Genomic DNA, 23,195 nt, shown 5'->3' with positions numbered 1-23,195 from the left:
AGGAATGGAGAAAATCCAGGAGAGCAATGAGAATAATCAGAATCTAGAAGAGACAGCCTTTGTAGAATGATTGATCAGATCAGGGTAGTTTTAGCCTAGAGAAGATAGAAATCCCAGTATGCAAAAACTCTACAAACATGTACAAGGCTGAATCAAATGTAAAAGGAAGTACTACCTTTCTGTGATGAAGAGAGGACAGTGTGTAATGAGGTGAAGTGTTAGCAATGCATTTTCAGGCCAGATATTTGGAAAATCTTGCTAATGGTAAAGAATGAAGGACTGGAATGGATTGCCGACAGAGGCTGCAAGGTCTCTGTTACAGGAAGCCTTCTAAGGAGGAAACATACAGATGTTTAAGACACAACAGTGCTGATCTTGCTTGGGGTTAGTAGGATGGATTGGACCTCTGAATTCACTGCCAGTGACTTAGTGATTGCAATATGCAGTGATAGGTCACTTTCCTTAGCTGGACTTGTTAATGCACCATGGAGCTTCCAATTTCAGTTGCCTTCTCCTCCTTTTTTCCTCAAGTGTACTCTCATCTGCAGAGTTAATTACCTCTTCTCATATTTATGAATAAGGCTTATGTTACATTTAATCCACTAAGAAAAATATTAAACTTTTTTCATAGATTTATTTGAAAAGCAGTGACCTCGGAAGTTCTGTGGATGAAGTAGAGCAACTGATAAGAAAACATGAGGCTTTTGAGAAGCTTCTGGCATCACAAGAAGAGAAGGTACAAAAATCAATAAATATTCTACCAATCCACAAGCTAGAATGATTTTTATCTATTATTTTTGGTAAGGCAACACATTTCATTGCTGACAGTTGTGATATGCCTGATAGGCTTTGAATCAAAGAGAAAATGGTGAAGCTTAGTGAAAGAAGCAGCAGAGCAGGGAGAACAAGTGTTAAATACTCCATGCCCAAGTTCTGCCTGTGTTGTCTTGCAGTAGACAGGAAAACCACTTAGTAAGTTGAATAGTGAGAGTTACCAGAAGAAATATTTAAAGCAGGCCATATTATGTGTTGCAGGTATCAAAAGTTTGGGGTTTTTAGTTTTGTTTGTTTGGGTTTTTTTTGTCTGGGTTTTGTTGATGTTGTTTTGGTTGAGGTTTTTTTGTTGTTTGCTTGTTGTTTGTTTGTTTTGTTGTTTTTTGTTTTGTTTTTAATAAGAAAACACCCACTGGCTTTTATAGCAAATAAAATGGAGTAGGTATGGGGGGATGACTTGTCTAATTAATTAAATATATATTTGGTGTACAATGTCTGTACCAAATTAGGTGGCCTCTTTGCACCTGCATATAAAGGAATCTGCCTGCTAATTCATTAGCTAGGGCTAAACTCAACCCTGGGGCTGTGCCTGGGTAACCACAGAAGGAATGAGTTCCCAGACCCGTGCCAGCTCCCTGCCAGACTGATCGCTCATGCTGAGAGCTACCCTCCAACACCTGACTTCCACAAAGCAGTAAAACCTGAGCACTCATGGATGCCAGGCTTGCTCCATGATTCCTTGTACTAGATGATCAGTAGCATAGGGACTAAAGGAGTTACATTTTAAATTAATTTAAGTAGCCATGGTGCACTACAGAAGATCTGGGAAATGCTGGTTTACTTGTCACTTCTATTCTTGGCTCATTCCAGAAAAAAATAGAATCTTTCAGATGTGGAAAGGAGCCTGTTTTTTTGTTTCTTTCACACCACTTGGATGCATAAAAGTAATTTCAGATCTGTTACCTTCTCAGATGGTGTCTCTTCAAGAACAGGCAAGCAGGCTGGAAAAGCTAGGTGGACTGGAAGGACTAAACATCCAGCACAAACTGAATGCCATTCATGAGAGGAAGCAGCAGATCAAGGATCTATCCCAGAGCAGGAGAGAGAAGCTGCAGACTGCCCTTCTTCTGGCACTTTTCTACCAGAACTTGGAAGAGGTAAGAGGATTTTAGACTGGGATGGGGGTGGGAGGCAAAGGAGCTGCCTAACTCTGTTGTATGAAGTGCTCACCTTTGCCAGAAATTAGGTGGGTTGATACTCTATTCCGTTATGGCAACTCCTGTCCTCCCACCCAGACTTACACAAAGGGGTAGATGCTCCATTGTCATTGTAGTTACTATCCCATTGTTGTGGTGTTGTGCCCATTATAGCTGCTTTACACATCAGGACCTCTGCTAAAATTAAACTAATAAAAGGGAAATTGCCAGCTACTGCCTTATGTTGCTCTTGGTGGGAAAGAAAAAGGATTTCAAATCAAGGTGAATACAAAGTAGAAAGCATTATGGCAAGGGCACCAAGCTCTCCTAGTGAGTACTCACTGAAGGCCCTCAGACCAGTGCTGTAATTTAGCATCCCTCTTCAGCTCCTGTAGACTGGTCTCTGCAGAATATGTTCATCTCTGTCTCCTGTTCTGGGTGTAGTCCTGTAACTGAGTAGCTCTACTGCTGGCACTACTGTTGGAAAGGCATACTAAGTCAGTCTTTGAAAGGGCAGCACAACGTTTGTGACTGAAAAATGTGAAAGCATCCCATGTGCTGGCACAAACAACAGCACATAGGCCCAGAGAGATTTGCAAACAGTGTTGCTGGTCTGGTATGTGCCCCTTCTGCTGTTGCATCCTGGAATATCCTCCATGGTTTAAAGAAAAACTGCAGATGATTGTTACCTCCCAGTTCATGAAAAAAACACATGTCCCTGCTGACAACTTTTTTGTTTAGTTGGGGTGTTTTTTGTGGTTTGGTTTTGTTTCGTGTTTTTTTTAAAGAGTAATTTAAGCAATAAATAGCTGCTAAAATTCCATGTATAGCCAAGTGTACTCTTCCCCCCTCGATAATCAAACATTTAAATATCTTCTTCTTTGGCTACACTGAAGAGCCAGAGCTGTACACTATTGTATTCTAAATAAACTTTATCAGGAATTATTTACACAAATATTTAGACAAATATTAATTATTTGGCTATACTTTTCCTATCACACAAACCATTCCACCTTGTGGACTAGAAGAGGGGAGAGTGGATGGAGTAAACATTGCACAGTTCTAACATTTTCTAAAGAGCAATGTGCCTCTGATAGAAAGGTCGCAGAACTGCAAACATTCTCTTTGGTAGAGAAGCTGCCAGTGCCCTCACAGAGATACCATCAACCCATTAGGTAGGAACACTTCTGCATTTCTTCCCACCTCTCTGTAGTTGTCAAATCAGTGCTTGGGCTGGGGTGACCCTTCATTCTTGAATCACAGATTTATAACAGAGTATCTGGCCCTGTATAGTGAGGACCATTTTCCTTTCTTCATCCACTTTCTCCACATGCATTTAACTAAGACTTGCATAGGGAGTTTTCGGTCTCAAACTACCTCCTCATTTACCTCACTGATCTAAATTCATTGCCTGTTGTTGTAGAATGTAAATGCCAAAAAGGAAATAATAATAATAAAAAATCTTACACTAACATCTCTCTCCCTCTTTTTTGGGTAGAATGGGTAGAATAGAATGTTTTATTTAATTTTAATGATGTGCTGGGTGTGTATGAGTTTATGTATAAGGACAGTCCCTGAAGAGATGTTAAATTGCAGAGATGAAGTTTAGCTGTGAAATAAATGAGGTCATTGCCTATTCTTGCTTATAAGAACAAGTACCATAACTCAGGTCCTATTCCATTGAAACTCTCCCTCCTGTAATCATCCTAAGTCATCTCTATTAATCCAACAGAATTTTTTGTGTCAGCAGAAAACTGTGACTGTCGCCATCAGTAGAAGTCTAGAAGCAATTACACAGAGCACTACACTCATCAGTGCAAAGACAACACAGGCTGTGATTACTGATGAGAGAATGGAGAGCTCAGCATCATATGGTATGCTTAGAAGGCTGGATGCTGCAGCTTGTACCCTCTTCAGGACACAGAACTTTGTTTTTCTGCACAAAACCCTCACCAACTAACTCAGGGTATCACATATGGTTCACAAAACAGGACACACTCTCCTACAGTAGAAGGGACTTTTCTAGTCCCAAAGAAGTGAGACAGACTTATAAACATCCCTATTGTCACAAATTCTGTACCTCAATGTTAACATGGAAGACAAATGAGCAGGTTGCAATTTAAAAATGTGGGTAGTTTTCCTATTGCAGAGGAAAGATCATAAAGTCCAAAGTCTGGACTTGTAAAGCTGGCTCTGAGTTTTAATGCCGTCTCTGATACTTGCTGACCATATTAGTGTCTCTTCATTTCCCTTTCACCCTCTGTACAAGGCAACAAAAAAACACTACTTTATCTCAGGGGAGTGAGAGAGAGAATTAGTTATCTTTAAATGTCTAAAACAGGCACAACTCATTCATATGCTTCAAATATTTCTGGTTTTAAAAATCAGAATACTTTACAAAAAGTTTGTGCTCACAGGGTCCCAGTAGCTGGTATTTTGAAAATGTAGGTTTCTAAAATGAAAATTTCCAATAGAAATAAGTCTATTCCCAAGTGCCTACACTGAACATAACACTAGTACCACTGTTGTCTTTGATAGAGTGAAAATGCCTGTCCAGACAACATTAAGGCTTTCCATGGAAAGATCTTGGGAGAACAGCGATGTTTCATGTCTTAGTGTCTCCATGGGGCCAGGAATAGGATCTGTCTCTCTCTAGAGCCATCCTAAATAAGCTTTACAATAAACCAAGCCACTAAGAGTGCAGATATTATTTCTTTGGCTTTGTTCAGTCTGTCATTATTATTAAAAGGTAGGAGAGAAATTGCCCTTTAAGTGGCTATATACACAGGATTCATTTGTTTCTAATCCTAAAGGTAGGGATGAGTCTCTTCCATGCAAATGAGAAGTCAGTTAATTGACGTTAAAGCATTAATGTGTGGCTGGGTAATGGGAGAAGACCCTAGCTTGTGAGGAGGGTGTCAGAAATAAAACCAGCAGGTGACAATGTACTGTCCTGGGCAACCTTGACATAAGGCTCCTGTTTGAGTCTCTAACTGTGCTTTGCAGGGGAACTGTTTCTGAAGAGCATGCTGCTAATGGAAGCTATTTCTGTTATTGTTTATAGAATTTCAGCAGCTGAAACAACACTTCATATCATTAATTAACTAGCAAAATCTTCCAGTTGTCAAGTCTGTGTGCATGTAGCACAGTTCCACAAGGACAGCCAAGATGCTTCGAAACTGATAAAGCTGGCTTCAATTTGCTGTTCTTGTGTTGTCAAAACACTAGGTTACTTCAGTGGTCTGAGGACAACAGGATCAGTTAGAATGTACGCCAAGTGTTCAGCTCTCAGTGTTTTGGTGGACAGAAAATGTTTCCATCAGTGCTAAGGGCTGAAGTTTAGCAGACTTAGAAGAGAATTGTAGAAAAGTCACTATTCCCCATACATTTAAACTCCCTGAAAAAAAAATTCCTAAGAGAAACACAGAAATCTTGCTTTCTTAGTCCTCGAGGTTCATCTGCTTGTCTGAATCTGATGTTCCTGATGAGACCATTTTAAATTTTATGAAGTGTAAAAGCAAATAAGGTTGTATTTGCTTTCAAATAATCTGGCTAGTGCTTGGCCCTGTCAGTAAGGCTCTATTTGCTTTGCTTTTTCCATTTAATTCTTACAACTTCACTGACATCAGGAAATGTTAGTGGTGTTTTATAGGTAAGACCCAGAATTATTCAGAATCTTAACCCACCTTACAGGTAGGTCAATGACAGAGATAAGAGATGAAATGCAGAGTCCTAAATCCAAGGTTCAGCTGTCATAATCTCATTTTTAATGTCTACCATGTCAAGGCTTAGTACCTACTCAAGGATTCTCTGTATCTAATCTAGAAGATGGTATAATGTGTTTATGGCTTGTGATAAAATTTGGGGTATTCAAGGAATTTTTTCTTATTCTTGTAGTCAGATAAAAATTATTTTCACTCCTACCTGCTTTTATTTCCTAGCAAGTAGAGTACTTCAGAAGCTGGAGAGCCACATCAGCTGTCAGCTCCCAGCTCAATCTGCCTAGCTCAGGCATAGGCAGTTGCACAGAACAATGATATATCTTGGGAGGAGGCCCCAGGACAGCATGTCATGCTAACTCTGATGCCTCTCACGGCTGCAGGCAGAAGACTGGATCAGTGAGCGGATGCAGAAGTTAGAGGATCCTTCCATACAAGACCCCAGCAATCTGCATGACAAAATGAAGCTGCTGCAGAAACATCAGGTCTTTGAGGCAGAGATTCTAGCAAATGAAGAAATCATTACAGCTGTTAATAAGGTAACTCTCTCACTCTGCTAGTATTTTCACAGATTACTGCTGGTTATCCAAAGAAGGACAGAGAGATGGAATGAAAAGGGTGGGTGGCTTGTTCACCAGTTCTTTGTCTAGCTTGTTTATCAGTTCTGTCTCAATTATCCTACTTATGTGACAAGAATTCAGTTACTATTCAGTGGAAATATTATGCTGTTAATTTGCAATACGGAGATTTGTTTATCACTCTGTCCATGGAACTTCCATCTTTCCTTATGGCCCAATAGGAAGATATCACTGACTTTCCTTGCCTGGGGGATTACTCCTACAAAAGGTAACTAGGATTTAATGCCCAATTTGTGAACATTCTTGTTGAAACTGGATAAATCACATAGCTGAAGGGTATAATAATGTGTAATACTTCTCTTGCTATTCCCACTCCACAAATGTAACTCCTAGCAGGGAAATACTAAAATCTCAGTGTTCTTAATTCCCTCCAGATGTAAATTATTTCTAGCCAGGCAGTATCATTTGAGCAGTAAGAATTTATTTTACTAATTTATTGTGCAGTCCAGATTAGGAAAGTGAGAGAGTCCTTCTAGAAAGGTCAAGTAACATGGTAAGGATATGAAAAATTAGTGGCAACCTTAATTTCTTATTTCTTTTTCTGAATGTGAAGAAAGGAGAAGCCCTGGTATCAAAAAGCCACCCCAAATCAGGAGAGATCCATCGCCGAGTCCGCATGCTTCAGGAGCACTGGGAGAAGTTGAAGAGAGCTGTTGCTGCCCGTGGAAAGATGCTGGAGGACAGCAGGGACTTTCTGGAATTTCTTCAGAAGGTGGACCAGGTAGAAGCTTGGATCAGAGAGAAGGTAAATGGATTCTAGTATATAATCCAAGCAGCACACTAGAGACTTGCTATTCAGCAGTGAGTTTCTGATATATACATAATTTTCCAGGGTATTTTCTTAATGGCTTTTGTATGGAAGAATTCTGATATGTTCTACAAAAAACATGAAAGGAAATTCTAAAACTTCTCTGGAGTGTTCCCCTGCCAGAGTTAGTTGTCAGTATTAACACATGTTCTTATGTAACATGCACAAAGAGATTGTGATTGTTGGTGATCATGTCATGTATCTCTAGTAAGACAGAGAAATTAAAGCAGGCTAGAAGAGACTTGAAGCATTTGGCAACTGGTATTTACTCTCATTCTGTATCAAATCTGAAAATTTCTCTTTGTAAGAGTGAAGGAAGAGTCACTTGATCCACTAAGTTTTCTTCAGATTGTTTCAATAATCAGTAATAGGTTGGAGAGGGAGTTGGGACTAAGTCTTGTAAGTATCTCTAACATCAGAGGTCAGTGATTTACAGGCACACAACAGATCTGATTGCATCAGCATGAGAACTGGGACATGCTGTGTTCTTGTACTCTTAGCCTGAGTGTTTGCCTGTCTGCTGCTTATTTCCCCAGGAAGTCATGATCAATGTAGGTGATGTGGGAAATGACTACGAACATTGCCTGCAGCTCATGAAAAAGCTGAATGAGTTCCGTGGAGCAACATCAGGGGTAAGAGGTGTTTTCCATGTGCCTTCTTTGTGTGGCTGGAAGCAGCAGATATGTTTTCAGCCCAGCAATATATCCAGGTAGCAAATACAGTTCTAATACCCTAAAGAGGTGAAAGATCTGGGGGGATAGGAAGCATTACCACTTGGTAAGCCATTACAATAGATAGAATTTTCCCTCATTGTGTCTTCACAGTGAGTTCCACCCAAAAATGGATTAAAAATACATTGTTAGAGCCATATTTGTCTGAATCTGGAAGTTGATATAGAACTAAAATAAACAAGTCCCCCCAAAAAACACCTGACCATTTTCCTCCTTTATTTCTTCCTTCCCCACCTGCTGAGGAACAGTCAAGTTTCTCACATTCCTTCATTCAAATTAAACACATGTGTTTGGGGAACTTTGTTTATACAGCACATGTGGTAGGTCATTAATTATTGATAATCACACAATTAGTAAAACAGAGCAAGGGTTTACACCTTGGATAGCAGCCATGTGAGAAAACAGCTGCACAGTTCACCTTTCAGAGGATCTCTGACTCCCTTTTGTGGTGCTGAGTCATGCCAGCTGCCTTGATTGCCTACAGTGAGATGTGTTAACCTGGGCCCAAAACTTGGGAATGCTGGGGAACAGGCCCTGCCACAATAAGGCCTCTCTATGATGTGTTTCAGCTCCCACCATGAGAGCTATGAAGCCACACATCAAGCAGATGCAGTTGCAGCAGCCTCTTGTTCTCTGTGGAACTACTACAGATGTGGACTAACATATCTAAGTGTCTCACAAGAAAGATAACTGTGCTGATTTGTTAGTCTGTGAGTAAGGTCTGGAAAGAGGCACATGAGTACTTTGTGAATGAGGCTTACTCTTATGTTCTCTCCTAAAATTCTTTAGCCTTTGTTTGCCTGTTATTCTGCTGCCAACTCCTGTTATGGCAGCTCCCGTCTTCAATTTCTGTTGCCTAACAGCAGAAGGAGACAGTCCTCTTCTATTGAAAGTATCAGTGTAGATATGCCTGACATCTGGAAGAAAACCCTGAGCTCCCCTTTCCAGAGGCTGGCAGAATTTCCTGTGACAGTGCATTAGTGGTGGATTTGAGACAAAATACTCAAGCTTCAGCACCAGGAAATACGTAAAGTGAAGAGATCTTCACTGGTCCTTAAGTCCTCACCAGCTGAGCCGTGAGCTAAGGGATCTGTGCTGCAGTTTGTCCCAGTCAAAAGGAGAACGGTGAAAGAGACAGAAACAATCCACTGTCACTCAGCATAAGGTAGATTTTATGTGCCATAGGAAAATCTTGGTCTTGGATACTATCAGCGTGCAGCCACTGCTCCTGCACCACTCTGAACAAGACTGCTAGAGAAAAGGTGGGGACAGTGACACCCTCCTGGCTGGAGCTCAGTTACACAGTACTTTGTAGGGTCATAGAAACAGAAGGAGGCTGGTCCTGGCACAGTGTGTTCATCCATCTAGTCTAGTTTTCCCCACCAGACAAATCTGATTATAAAGGTAGGGAACAATATTCCTGCATTGATGGCTGCCTTATTTTCTACTCATATTCTATCACATTGTGCTTCTATTATTTCCCAGGAAAGGAGACCACAGGGTTTCAGAAGAATATCTGGCTGTCTGCTGGTTTCTCCTGTTTACTTTATGGCTGTATATCATATAAAGCACATATGGAAGCATGCATGTTGGTATGGATGTAGCATAAAAAAAAGACAAATGGAGTCAATACATCTATTAAGAGCATGCTGGCATCTTGCAGCTGTACTTCTACTACACCAGTGATTAATGTTTCCCTGCTCAGCTTGTGATTTACTGGTCTTAGAAAAACAGATAATGTTTTTGAATTGCGGAGCAGTGTTCAGTGTTGGCCATCTGTCATCCTCCAAAAGAACAGTTATTCCACTATAGTTCAGATTTTATGTGCAATGTGCAAATATTTATCCCTTCTATGGTACTTACAAAGGAAGGAAGTTGTCTCAAAGCCTTAGCACACCTTTTAAAGTGCAGTGGTGTTGCTTTAGAAGAAAATGCAGTGGCATGGGTTGTCTGGATTTCTCAAGGCTTTATAGGTTTTAAGACTGTTGTCCACAGTATGGAAGGCACATCTGGACTGAAGCCCATCTTGCAAAAAGATACAGAGGGTTTAGGAACCACAAGTCACTACCTATTAGGCAGAGGAACCATCTGCCACATGTCAGCTGTTCCACAGCAGCCACCTATGTAACCAGCACCTATATTTCTTCAACAAACAAGATCCTGCTGGAATGCCTGGCTTACAAATGAAGCTCTGAGTGTCCTCATCTAAACCTAGATCATTGTTATATCTATAGTCATTAATGTCTTTCTTGCCTTTACTGTCTTCTCACGAGGGACTGGTAACACCAGCAGTTGTAGTAGAGCAAAACCCATGTGTTTGAAATGTTTGGTAGTGAGATGAAACTCTTGCTGGTTGCTGTTACTGTTGAATTTCGTATCTCAGTGAAAAACTCGGTCACAAACACTTCAAATACATACCTTTTTTCCTTTTCTCACTTCACAGGAGACAACAGTGGATGATGCTCATATCAGGGCTATCAATGCTGTGGCCATGAAACTGGAGAGACAGAACCGGGAAGAAACAAAGACCATATATGAGCGCAGGAAGCAGCTGAATGAGAGGTGAGTAGGCTATCAAAGCTTCTGTAAAAAGCACGAACAAGAAGGGAAGATTATCTTGGTCTGGAATAAATGGAGCAATGTTGATATATTTTCTTTAACAGCATGACTACCAAGCATCAGGCACTGGAGTTGCCTTTCAAGACTCTCAGATCTGTTAGCTAGAAGGATGTCTAATTCAGAGGGCCAAAGTTATGTTTCTAGCTTTGGAGGCAAATACGCTGTTTCACAGCACTTTACAGACAAGATCCATGAAACTAAGACACTTCCATCTGTTCACATAGTTGTCCTGGTGAAGTGCATATTGCTTATGCTACTCCCCAGCCTGCTAGCTAAGAACAAAAAGCATGAAGATAGGGATTGTGAAGTTACTTTGAGTTTAAGGAAACAGGATTGGTACTTTTAACTTCCATGCCACCCTGAAAACTTGGGATAAATGTAACTGGACAGTTTTGTTAGGATAATCCTTTATCTCTGTGTTGTGTCCCCTCTTGTGGGCAAGGGGGGATCAACACACAAGGTAGTTCAGAAATCCTGTCTTTTTACTTAGATCTAAGCATCACAAAACTCAGTGATGGAAATCCTCACTTCTGAAATACACCTCTAAAATATTCTTTTCAATAAAAGGTGGAACAGTTTCCATGGTAACCTGAATGCATACAGAAAGAAGTTAGAGGGAGCCCTAGAGATTCATGTCTTAATCAGAGAAATTGATGACATCACAGAGAGAATTACTGAGAAGGTGAGTTCTCAGATTTTGGTTAATTGAAATGGGAAAAATGTTCTAACCCAGCCATGCTGGTTGCTGGAGAGATACTGAATATCCAGCAGTGACCTTTGATAGTTGACTGTGTATCCAGTTTGCATCTCTTGCAGACAGTGCCCAGCCAAGTCAGTTCTGAATACCAAAAGCCTGTTAGTTGAGCTACTATGAAGCTTTTTCTGAATTATCTACTTATCTTGAATGTAGCCACTTCTAGTTTCCAAATTCAAAGCTAGTTCATTCAACACTAGTTTTCATATCTCTCCTTGCTGTGCAAAGTAGACATATTAAATACACAACTTCAAAAAGTTGTATAAAAATTTATTCTTTTAGAAAACACAGGTAAAAATGCCTATCCCATATTATAATTTCGAGATTAATAGAAGGAAAAGGCTATATACAAAGTCATTGTTTCATACACATAATCAATCATACTAATTTAACTATAAGGCAGTAGGCGGGTACATAGTGGTACTGCCTAAAGTTACAATCCCATCAGTTGGAAATATTTATAACAACTTTCACTAACTTATTTCTTCACTGTCTGGGATCTAATTTCTGGTAGGATTCTGAGGGTCAAATTGATTTTCCATATTTCCATAAAACACATTTGAATATTTCTGTGCTACAATTTAATGGGAAATATTTTGCTGTTTTGTTATGGGGGGGGGGAACAGAAACATTTCTGTCTTTGTTTTTTATGTGAATGGCCAGAGGCACCTTAAGTAGGATTTTCACTGTTCAAAGAGCTGTGAATTCTTGCTCCAGCTCTGTAAGGAGTGCAGTCAAGGTGCCCTGCTGACATTTAAAAAGAAAATAAAAACATTCAGATGTGAATACAAAGAAAGGAAGGAGGACATTGTAAGGAAGAATTAAGGTATTTTGCTTTTTGTCATCTTCACAATTTGCACATCCTAATGCTCCCTCCAGAGTACACTGATACAAACACTGGATTACGGGAAAGATGTGGAAAGTGTGGAAAACCTGATTCGAAGGCATGAAGAGATGGAGAGAGAAATCAGTGTTATTAAATCCAAAATGGAGGTAAGAAGTGGAGAATACAGAGGATACAGTAAATAAATTACTTTTTGCTTTTGGGAAACATGAGGCAAAGATTGGTGGGACTCCAGATTTATTCATATGAATTACACTAAAATGCAAATGTAGCACATGTTTCTTCTCAATAAAAATACTGTGCTAGTTAAACCTACTTGATTTGTCAAATGCTCTTCTTCCTGATGCACTAAATTTAAGAAAAGTCCCTTTTTTATATGTTAGCTAATTATCTGGTACTCACCTATAAGCCAGACTACACTGTCCTGTGTATTTTGGAAAGTCTGGAATCCCAGTTAAACTCTGCATCATCTTTCCTCCAGTTTCTGTATTGTCTTGAACCAAAGTCATGACTCTAGTTCTGTTTAGAACTAAAATGCAAAACCCACAGTGCTTGTAGTTTTCTGACATAGACATTAAACCCAGACATCTTAGGTTACAATTGCCTGTCTGATCAGCTCTTGCTTTTGGAAAATGGCCTGTTTGCATTTTTTAGGACCAATGGTTGAGCGCTAATTATGGGTCTGAGCTCCTATCTAATTGTATATTTTTAATAAAAAGAAATATTTTCAGCTGAACTGCAGTAGTAGAAATCCTATGACAATCTCTCACGGTTTTCACTATTGGCCAGATTGTTAAGCTTTTTCACATAAAAATAATTTTTGCAAACATTCTCTAAACTTTTCCTTCACAATAACGTGCAAATGGTGACAATATGTGTGATACCTTCACACCCTGTGACATCGTTAGCTAATTCTTACATGAAACGTGGGTAATTACTTACTCAGCATTCCACAGTTAACATTAGCAAGGCTGTGTAGGGGGGTGCTGCATGGAAACAGAAAGATGAACAAGGTTTGGGTCGGAGAGGTTTTGATGCTGCCAAATACCATGTGCAAAGTATAATATCTGTACTTTTTTTCTGGGCTAAAGCTAGCCTGGCATATTCTTCTTTTTGCATTATTAAAATTCTTCATTTTCATCAATTTGGTGGAGTTTTACAAGATACCAAGTTTAAACCTGGGTAGTTGAGTGTTTATGTTATGTTATGTTGTGTTAAGGAAAACAGTATCAACTATAAGTCTACACTGAGAGGAGTGTTTTGATGCTGCTGATGGTTGAAATAGGTACAAATGATTTTTGAGTCTTCTGCTGAAAGGCAAATTTGGTACTTCTTTGTATGGCCATATTTTCATGGCTTTTGTTACCCAACTTAGATTAAACTTGACAATTGGCACTTCATTTTCCATTATGTTTGTTCCTATTCTGCAAAACGATTTTCGTAATAGCAAATTAATATTTGTGGATGTGAAGCAACACACATATCTCTCTTTCTTCACATTGATGATTGCTTGCAAATGCTTATAGGGTTTTGTTTGTGCATATAACAAGTCCCTTTGTATATTTTGTTACTGTAATTTATGTACCTGCTTGTGAAAACTGAGATCTTTAAATGTTCAACTTTTCCTTAGCGGAAAACTCAGCAACAAATATAAGTATTTGGCATTAATTCATCCCACTATAAATCTCTTCCCAGCCATTGGAATTGGAATCTTTCCGCCTTTCCACAAGGAATCCATCCATAAATGACAAACTGACTACGAAGCAACAGGAGATGAAAAACAACTGGCTACGACTCCAGGGACAGGCCAAACAAAGGTAAAGACTTGTAGTGGTCTGAATATCTCTCAGCAGGAGCAAAGTTGCTCTCTGAGGTCTCCAATCTACTTGTCAGGGGCCTTTTGAATGTCTTTCATGATCCTTTACAAAGTTTATAGAGGCAGCTGAGACACCTGCACTGGAACAAGTATGACTGGGTACAAGAAAAGTTCCACTGGTGTTAGTTTGGGAAAACTAATGGAATGAGTTTGTGACTTATCCCACTAACTAATCTTACTAAAATACCTTCAGACTATCTGAATAAATCTGTCATAAAGACTTTTTGGAAGACTTATTTTTTGATAGTTCTAGAAGCTGGTGGGTTTTTTCTCAAATCTTTTAAAAAAAAAAAAGGCTTAGGCCTGTGCTGGTTTTGCTGGAAGCAACAGCTACAAAGGCTTTTTTACCTATCTTTTCCTAATGAACTGATGTAGAAAATAAGGTATGCGTGTTGTCCCCAGGGCAGTGTGCATCTCCTGTGATTTTGGTTTGACATGAGGACTGTTAGGAAAAGTAGGAGGCCTGAATTAATTTAGCTTCTTCTAGGATACCTTCCTCTGCAAATGGGGAAGCAACTAGAGGCAACTAGGTAATTTTGTGTTAGATAATGCTGAACTACACATTCTGTGGCAGGAAGGAGAAGCTGGCAGCCTCATATCAGTTGCAGAAGTTTAACTTGGAGATGAAGGAAATGCTAGATTGGACCCAAAACATCAGAGGCTCGATGGAAGCAGGGAGGCTTCCGAAAAGCGCAAATGAAGCGGAAAGCATGATTGAGGAGCATCAGGAGAGAAAGGCAAGTACCATCATTGCTTCCAGTTGAACATACTGGGAATCTTCCCCATGGGAATTAATTGCAGAGTTTTCTTGTGTGCTTCTGTCAATAACATGGTAAAAAGATGCTTGTCAATAACAAGCTAGAGACAGAAGTCACCTGTGTATTGACAGAACTCTGCAAGAAGTCTCAGAAAGACCCATCAGCTCCCAACTGTACTGCTGTCCAACCCTGGAGGTAAAAGCTGGTTCAGTATCCAAATATGCTCACTGCCTGTCTCTTTAATCAGATGGCCAAAATGCTAACGCTAGTTAATTCTACCTTTGAGTTAGATTTTGTCATGTAAACTCCATTTGCCTGAAAGGAAAAGAAAAACAGCAATTTGTCTCACACAGGCCAGTAAATAACTATCAGTGGCAACCATGTGTTCAGTTCTGAAATACTTTATGTCCCAGTACTAATTGCCATGCAGTATTTTGGTGGCTAATTTGGCTAATATTTAGGTGGATTTTCTAAAAAGGAGTGATGTTAGAAAGAAGGTAATATTTTACTTTTTCCCAACTGTCATAGCTATCTTTCAGCTGTTGTGTTCTGTTTTCTATGTAGTTATGTTGCTTCCTCTAAAAATCATATTCCCAGAATTATGACTAATATCCAGTGCTTTGTGGGTCCCATTATTAGCACAAATAATTTGTAGATTCTGATTAATTTTTTAGACCTGAATTTAGTATGAAGTATTTGAAGTCCCCTCCTTTTTCAGAGTCTTCCATTTTAACAATGATCTCTCATGTTGTAGACAATATTTTTGCTAGTAATTCTTTGTCACAATAGAAATTTGGCAGGAGAGGAAAGTTTCTAGGCACTGTTTCTCAGAAGAAGCACCTTTATGCAGGAAGACTGGGTGGGATATGGTATTAGGAATGTTAAAAACTACGTTCATTTGTATCTGAGCATTTTCTAATCTGTTTCTAATTTAATCCCAGGTTTGATTTGTAGAAGACTAAATGTTCCTAGGGCTATAAGGTCATTTATTGTCCACATTTCTCTTAAGCAAATCTATGCTTTCAGTAACACAGCTCAAAGATGAATGATTTTGCATATAAATATTAGTGCGGGAAAGTTACAGCCCTTTTTCTTCCCCTTAAGGCTTATATTCTGAATAACTCACATTCCATAAATGCTTGACATCAACCTTAGTAATATATTTTAGGAGGAGATTGAAGCACGAGTGGAAAGATTCAACTTTCTCAGTAACTATGGTCAAGGACTTGCCAAATCTGGTCACTATGCAACCCCCGAGATTCACCAGTCCCTCTCCAGACTTGAGCAAGCCTGGACTGAATTGATCCAAGCATGGCAGGAGCAATATAAAAAATTGTTTCAGGCACAAGATTTACAGGTGAGTAAAAAGAGAATGCACGGGCCACTGACAACTTTCTTTGGTATAACAAGCAAATTTCTGAGATGGTATCATGAAAGATCTGCTAATAACACCCAGTGTTTCATGTACATTGCACTTGTTTCCAGAAGGCATGCTGAGGGCCAAGCACCATCAGTGGTGGCAGAACTTTCAGAAATTGTACCTTTGCAAATCAAAGACATTTCTGTAGAGTATGTGCTCATATGTTTTAAAGTGGCTATAAACTTCAACAAAAAAAGTCTCATGCAGCTGGCAAGAGGCACATACTTAAAATGGAACATCACTATTCCAATTCTACACCTTCCCCTAAAAAAACATGGAGGCAGACAAGTTTGAAACAAAATAAAAATAAATTAGCGTGGACAGAATACTGTACTTTTCCCTGCTTTTTTCCTAAGAAAAGAACTGGTTTGGCTGCAGTTTTCCAGAAATACTTCCCTGTAATAGTCATCTCACTTAAGCATTTCTGCTCAAATGGCTTGTTGGCAAAAGTTAGAAACAACCAAAATGGAGATTTTACAATGTCAAGTACTTTAAAATACCTTAAATACCTTCAAGTACCTTAAATAACAGCTGGGCTTCAAATATGTAAGAACTTAAACCATATGGTAAGGGTTGCTTTCTTGCTTCTTTATGGCTTATATTCCACTTATTTCAGGCCATGTTACTTTTTATTGTCCAGTTACTTTACACAGCAGTCTTCACACTACTAGCAAGCAATCTACTTGCCTTGTATCCTATGTCTTAGACGGAAAGAAATAATCATATTGTAAAGGAGAAAGTTCCAATAGTAATTGTTATACATGTGGATTTTGTAGCATCTATTGCCATGCAGTGCTATGTGGTTAGTTTTTTTAATAGCCCTGGAAGCTGGATTTTTCAGTGTACTCTGCCAAAGTCAGGTTTGCCTCTGTTTTACACCATGCTTATGACTGCTTTTTTTCCTCTCTACAGAAATTCTATGGCTATGTGGAACAGGCTGAGAGCTGGCTCAGCAGCAAGGAGGCTTTCCTAGCCAACGAGGACTTAGGGGTAGGTGCTCTGAGAAAGGACGAATTTCTTCAAATACATAGCAGACAGAACTAACACTAGAGCCAATACAGGCCCATGGCTGCATGAGGTGGGTGCCCTGGTGACAGAGGATATGAAGAAGGCAGAGTTACTGAATGACTTATTTGTTTCTGTCTATACTGCTGCAGACTGTCCTCAGGAGCTCAAGAGCTCTGGGGCCCCAGAGGAAGTCAGGATAAAGGAGGAGTTTGCCTTGGTTGATGAGGATTGAGTTAGGAATCAGTTAAGCAATCTGGGCATCCATAAATCCATGAGTCCTGATGGGATGCACCCATGGGTGCTGAGGGAGCTGGCAGAAGTCATTGCTAGGCCACTCTCCATCATCTTTGGTAAGTTGTGGGGAACAGGAGAGGTGCCTAAAAACTGGAGGAAAGCAAATATCACTCCAGCCGTCAAAAAGGACAAGAAGGAGGACCCAGGTAACTGTAGATTCATCAGCCTCACATCCATCCCTGGAAAGGTGATGGAACAATTTATCCTCAGCACTGTCTCCAGGTATATCAAGGATAAGAGGGTCACTAGAAGTAGTGAACGTGGTTTTACTACGGGCAAGTCATGTTTAGCCAACCTGATATGACCAGGTGTACAGATGATGGTAGTGCAGTGGATGTGGTTTATCTGGATTTCAGTAAAGTATTTGACACTATCTCCTACAACATCCTCATAGCTAAACTGAGGAAGCGTGGTCTGGATGATCGGGTAGTGAGGTGGATTGTGAACTGGTTGAAGGAAAGAAGTCAGAGAGTTTTGTTCAATGAGACGGAGTCTAGTTGGAGGTCTGTATCTAGTGGAGTCCCTCAGGGGTTGGTTCTGGGACCAGTACTATACAATGCACTCAACAGTGACCTGGATGAGGGAAAGGAGGACACTGTCAACACGTTTGCTGATGACACAGAGTCACAGAATCACACAATGACTAAGGCTGGAAAAGACCTTTAAGATCATCAAGTCCACCCTATGACCAACACCACCACATCAGCTAAATGATAGCACTAAGCACCACATCCAGCCAAGCTGGGAGGAGTGGCTGATACACCAGAAGGTTGTGCTGTCATTCAGTGAGACCTGGACAGGCTGGAGAGGGGCAGGGAAAAAATTAATTAAATACAAGGGCAAGTGCAGAGTCTTGCATCTGGGGAAGAACAACCCCATGTACCAGTACAGGTTGGGGGCTGACCTGCTGGAGAGCAGTGTAGGAGAAAGGGACCTGGGGGCCCTGGTGGACAGGAGGATGACCATGAGCCAGCAGTGTGTCCTTATGGCCAAGAAGGCCAATGGCATCCTGGGGTGCATTAGAAAGGGTGTGGTTAGTAGGTCAAGAGAGATTCTCCTCCCCCTCTATTCTGCCTTAGTGAGGCCTCATCTGGAATATTGTGCCCAGTTCTGGGCCCCAGAGTTCAAGAAGGACAGGGAACTGCTTGAAAGAGTTCAGTGCAGAGCCACAAAGATGATTAAGGGAGTGGAACATCTCCCTGATGAGGAAAGGCTGAGGCAGCTGGCTTTCTTTAGCTTGGAGGAGACTGAGAGATGACCTCTTTAATGTTTATAAATATGCAAAGGGTGAGTGTCAGGAGGATGGATCTGGCTCTTCTCAGTGATGTCCAGTGACAGGACAAGGGGCAATGGGTGCAAACTGGAGCATCGGAGGTTCCACATAAACATAAGGAACTGTGAGAGTGACAGAGCACTGGAACAGGCTGCCCAGGGAGGTTGTGGAGTCTCCTTCGCTGGAGACATTCAAAACCCGCCTGGATGCGTTCCTGTGTGACATACCCTAGGTGATCCTGCTCTGGCAGGGAGGCTGGACTAGATGAACTTTTGAGGTCTTCTCCAACCCCCAACATTCTGTGATTCTCTGTAGCTGATCTGGAGGAAAAGGAGCTGCAAAGTATGATGATGTGCTCTAAATCTTCCTGCGGTCTTTCTCCTTCTGAAGTTACTACTCCATTTTGTTGATGGCTTAGAATCCTTACCCTGCATCTTGCATAGGCAGTGCTACCAAAAAGGTTGTCTCTGCAGGAGCTACAATTACGTCTCAAAGTTCAGTTGATACAAATGGCATGACAAACATATAATGTTAGTGGCTGGTGTCTGTCTCTGTAATTTTCAGCCTGGAGGTATGTATTTATAGTCCTCCCATTGAAATATATGAGACTTCAGTGGAGCCACCCATTTTCCAGTCAAATTTAGCTCAGCAATGCACAGAAAATGCTCTGTGAGCACTTTCTCTTCCAGTGACTCATGGAAGCACCCAGAAGTTACACTGTTTTTTTCTGGCCCATTTGATGCAAGATTTATTCCTTTAGAATAGTGGGAAAACAGACTTCATTGCATTAACAACATTTCAACACCACTGATTCTAAAATTAAAAGTGCAGAGGGGTGCTGAAAAGAGAACTCTGAGTCATTAAGCTTGGGATTCACGAATGTTACAAGAAGTCACAGTCTGTGTTTCTCTCCAGATTAACTGTAATGTCAGACTCCAGTCCTCAAATTCAAATCTGGATCTGAGCTCTTCCAAATTCCATGGGTTGAAACCAAGGCTCTAATTTTAATCTCTTTCTATGACATATTTATTCACTTAACTGATCTCAGTTTGGCATCCCACGTTTGCTTCCAAAATACCATCTGTCCTAAGATTATTTTACAATTGGGAGTGGATGTTTTATCTCTTGATAAATTATATCTTCTATGCAGAACAATATGCAGGAGAAGCTAAGCATCTAGCAGTCCAGTTTGTACCCTGAAATATTGGCCTCAGAACATCACAGAACATTATTTAGACTTTGAGTCTCAGATTCAATGCCAATAAATTACAAAGACCAATAAATTTTCTTGGACAGCTTGTAAATGTGGGGCAAATGCCATTTAGCTTCTGGATTATCAGCGTTGTGGGTGGAAAAATTCTGACTGAAAGCATCTTCCCTTTGTTGAATTCTATCCAGGACTCAGTGTCTAGTGTGGAGAGCCTACAGAGGAAACACACACAGTTTGAAAAAGCCCTGGAAGCTCAGATGGAGAAAATTGATGAGATGGCATCGTTTGCTCAGCAGCTAACACAGAACAGGCATTATGACTCGGACAACATCACCAACAGATGCCAGGCCGTCCTGAGGAGGTGAAGTCAAATTCTTCCCATGTCAGCCACCCATCTCTTTTGCAATAACACTCTTCTCATGTGACTAATATCTTTAAACGTTTTAAGAGAGCCATAAACTGGTTTGCATTTACTGAACTTTGTGCCTTGCACTGTGGTCTTGCCAAATTGGTCTGAGTTAGCCAGTATTTCACTAGGAGGTTTCCAAAATACAGTTAAGTTGAGGGGAGGAGAAGTTCAGAAAAAGGCAATTTTCCTGTAATTCTGTACCCTGGCCTGGCCTTAGGGACAGTGCTGCAAACAAAAAGCAGAGGGTTACTGTGTCACTAATTACTTCATTATCGTTAATTACCATCAAGAAAGGTCATATGCTAAATAACTGGTTTTCTTCACTGCTCTTGTGGGGTTGATCTTAAAGCCCTGCTTAAGTACTCTATTAGAACATTTGCAGTTTTTCTGATCAGAACTTTTCCTTTAACATGAATTAATGTATTACTCTAAGCATGTTGCATATTGATCATCTTAAACAACTGCTGACGGTAGAAGCAGTTCTATTCATTGCTATGGTAGATTAAAAGTTATATGTAAAATTTATTAAGAGAGGTTTTAGATCCTTTATGATTAAAGTGAACATATTAATTTGTTAATATGGTCAAACTATCTCATGCCTGCATTCATGTGAATACTGTGCTGCAGGCTACCATTTGGAAAAAAAAAGATGAAAGGGTGGTGTAACTTTGGTTTATCAGTGACAAATGCCATCATACTCACAGGCTTTCCATATAAGAAACATGCTGAGTTTTTGTTCTCTTGTACCATGAAAGGCAATAATAATGATTCCTAGAGGCAGGCATCATATGTACAGAATTTTTACATAATTTAAACATACATATCTGGTAGTCATTCTTCTTAGAGTGTCCTGAGCATCTTCTCTGACAGTCCAAATCGTGGGAGGCTGCATATTATGTACAGGCTAGAGAATGAAGGTTTAGATCACGTGTGTTTTAGAGATGAAAATTGAGAACCCTTGTCCTATCTAATTCACTCTGTGGCTTTTACCTCACACATCTGTCTTCATCTCAGAAAAGAGAAACTGCTGGAAAATGCTGCTGCTCGCAGACATCTGCTAGAGGAATCAAGGCTTCTGCAAAAGTTCCTAAGGAATTCCTTTGAGGTACAATTACACAGGATTCATGGTATTCTGGTTTCTTAAAACAAACTGCACTGCATAGATCTGAATCCCTGAAGGGATTTACTGTGAGAAAAATCAAGAAATTGAGTCTGGAATGAGATGGTATTGGGAGAGATGAGGATAACAGGGAAGGGATATTTTTCAGCTTTCAAGTTACATCTTCTCTCCAGTCATTAGATGAAAGATCTACTGTGCATTGGACACCAGCAAAACACAGAAGAAACAAATGCATTAAAAGGGGATGTGCCATCCTTTTAAAATTCATGGGAAGAGATAAATGAGTTATTTTCTTGTGAGATACTGACAGTGGGTTAGAAATAGGGAGATAATTGCCCTTTCTTCTTCATGCACACATGTACATGTAATGCACACAAGCTCCCATGCACTTTCTCACTGCATGGGTACCATCTCATGGAGACAGCCCTTCTTCTGGGTAATAGTCCTGGTAAAGAGAGATACAGGGATGACTTCATTATGAAAGGCAGGAGGAGCTTAGGGAAGCAGAGCTTCAGAGGACAACCCCTTTGTGTCCCCAGTCACTAGTCCCATGCTTTACACATATTAGAGGAGAGCCTGGCAGGTTGGAGCTGAAGAAAAAGTAAGGTTCTGTCAACTTCTGTTCTTTCCTCCCCAAAGGTGGCTGCCTGGATCAATGAGAAGAGCAGCATTGCCCAGGATGATAGCTGGAAGGATCCAAGCAATCTGCAGACCAAATTGCAGAAGCACCAGACTTTCCAAGCAGAAATCATGGCCAATAAAAATCGCGTGGACTCCATCAAATCTGTAAGATTAGAGGGGTTGATGGAAAGGGTGGGTGACTGCCATGTCAGTAGTTGCAGGGCAACTCTACAGACAGCCCGAGCTTCTGTGATCTCAAATAAGCAAGGGGAAGTCTCCGTCCCCTCACTGACATGGTTCACTTTGTCTCTGAGGGCACTGAGAAGCTTATTTTTCAGTCCATCAAGAACTTTCTGTGTCCATTGGTTTCTTTCAACTTCTGTTTTGTTGCTTGATATGTGTATTCATTGTGCACGCAATGGAAGGAGATGGAGATGGGTGCTTTCAATGAAAGAATTAATCCACTGACTTTAAGGACTTCTGTCTGGGGTGAATGCCACTTTAGAGGTACACCTGTTTCTTTCCAGCAGGGAAGACTGCTGATTGAATGTACAGTTTCAACAAGTCAGATAAGATGTATCCAACAAAAAGGATCAGGAACAGTTTTCAAGTGTTGTGTTTGCAGAGATGATACTAGGAGAGAGAAAGGGAAGTCTGACAAGCTTTGTCAGACACTTGGCAGAAGCTGTAGGACAGAGTGTTACATGTTTATGAACCTTATTTTCAGCATAGTGCTTATGAGCTGTATGTTGAAATAGATAACTAAGCATTAAAGGTAGATTCCCTCCTCAAACTCACCTGCATCCAGTCATCCAGCATTGTAGACGCCCCCCCCCCCCCACTCCCCCCCCCCTTTTTTTTTTTTTCTTTTTTAAACCTTTTCACTTCTCTGTGTGCAGACACAACAGGGTGGACAAAGGGTGGAGTTACAATACTCTCTCTAACCTCATCTGTTTGTAAACATCATTATTATCATCATAGTTTCTTGATGCCCTATCTTTTTTTTTCATTGTTTTTATTTGTCAGGAATAGCCTTAGTAGTTAGAAGAAAATTACAAGATAATTGGAAGAAAATCTGCTGTCCTGGTACAGCATCTCTCTCTTGCTGTGCCTCCTCTTCTCC

At 40.4% G+C, this 23,195-nt stretch overlaps 1 protein-coding gene across 1 annotated transcript in view; it reads left to right on the top strand.

The window, feature by feature from the left end:
- SPTBN5 (spectrin, beta, non-erythrocytic 5) overlaps nucleotides 1-23,195 on the top strand; it is a 93,685-nt gene that overhangs the window by 50,958 nt on the left and 19,532 nt on the right. The window contains exons 34-48 of the mRNA XM_009999616.1: nucleotides 632-736; nucleotides 1,746-1,931; nucleotides 6,073-6,228; nucleotides 6,881-7,072; nucleotides 7,672-7,767; nucleotides 10,310-10,428; nucleotides 11,053-11,167; nucleotides 12,119-12,232; nucleotides 13,779-13,900; nucleotides 14,534-14,696; nucleotides 15,886-16,074; nucleotides 17,050-17,127; nucleotides 20,111-20,283; nucleotides 21,346-21,436; nucleotides 22,091-22,237. Of these exons, the coding sequence (XP_009997918.1) occupies nucleotides 632-736; nucleotides 1,746-1,931; nucleotides 6,073-6,228; nucleotides 6,881-7,072; nucleotides 7,672-7,767; nucleotides 10,310-10,428; nucleotides 11,053-11,167; nucleotides 12,119-12,232; nucleotides 13,779-13,900; nucleotides 14,534-14,696; nucleotides 15,886-16,074; nucleotides 17,050-17,127; nucleotides 20,111-20,283; nucleotides 21,346-21,436; nucleotides 22,091-22,237 (2,046 nt within the window). The remainder of the gene's footprint in view (nucleotides 1-631; nucleotides 737-1,745; nucleotides 1,932-6,072; nucleotides 6,229-6,880; nucleotides 7,073-7,671; nucleotides 7,768-10,309; nucleotides 10,429-11,052; nucleotides 11,168-12,118; nucleotides 12,233-13,778; nucleotides 13,901-14,533; nucleotides 14,697-15,885; nucleotides 16,075-17,049; nucleotides 17,128-20,110; nucleotides 20,284-21,345; nucleotides 21,437-22,090; nucleotides 22,238-23,195) is intronic.

The sequence above is a fragment of the Chaetura pelagica genome, unplaced genomic scaffold, assembly GCF_000747805.2.
Source record: "Chaetura pelagica isolate M959 unplaced genomic scaffold, ChaPel_1.0 scaffold55, whole genome shotgun sequence".
NCBI lineage: Eukaryota > Metazoa > Chordata > Aves > Apodiformes > Apodidae > Chaetura > Chaetura pelagica.
This window is presented reverse-complemented; position numbering and strand designations above follow the sequence as displayed.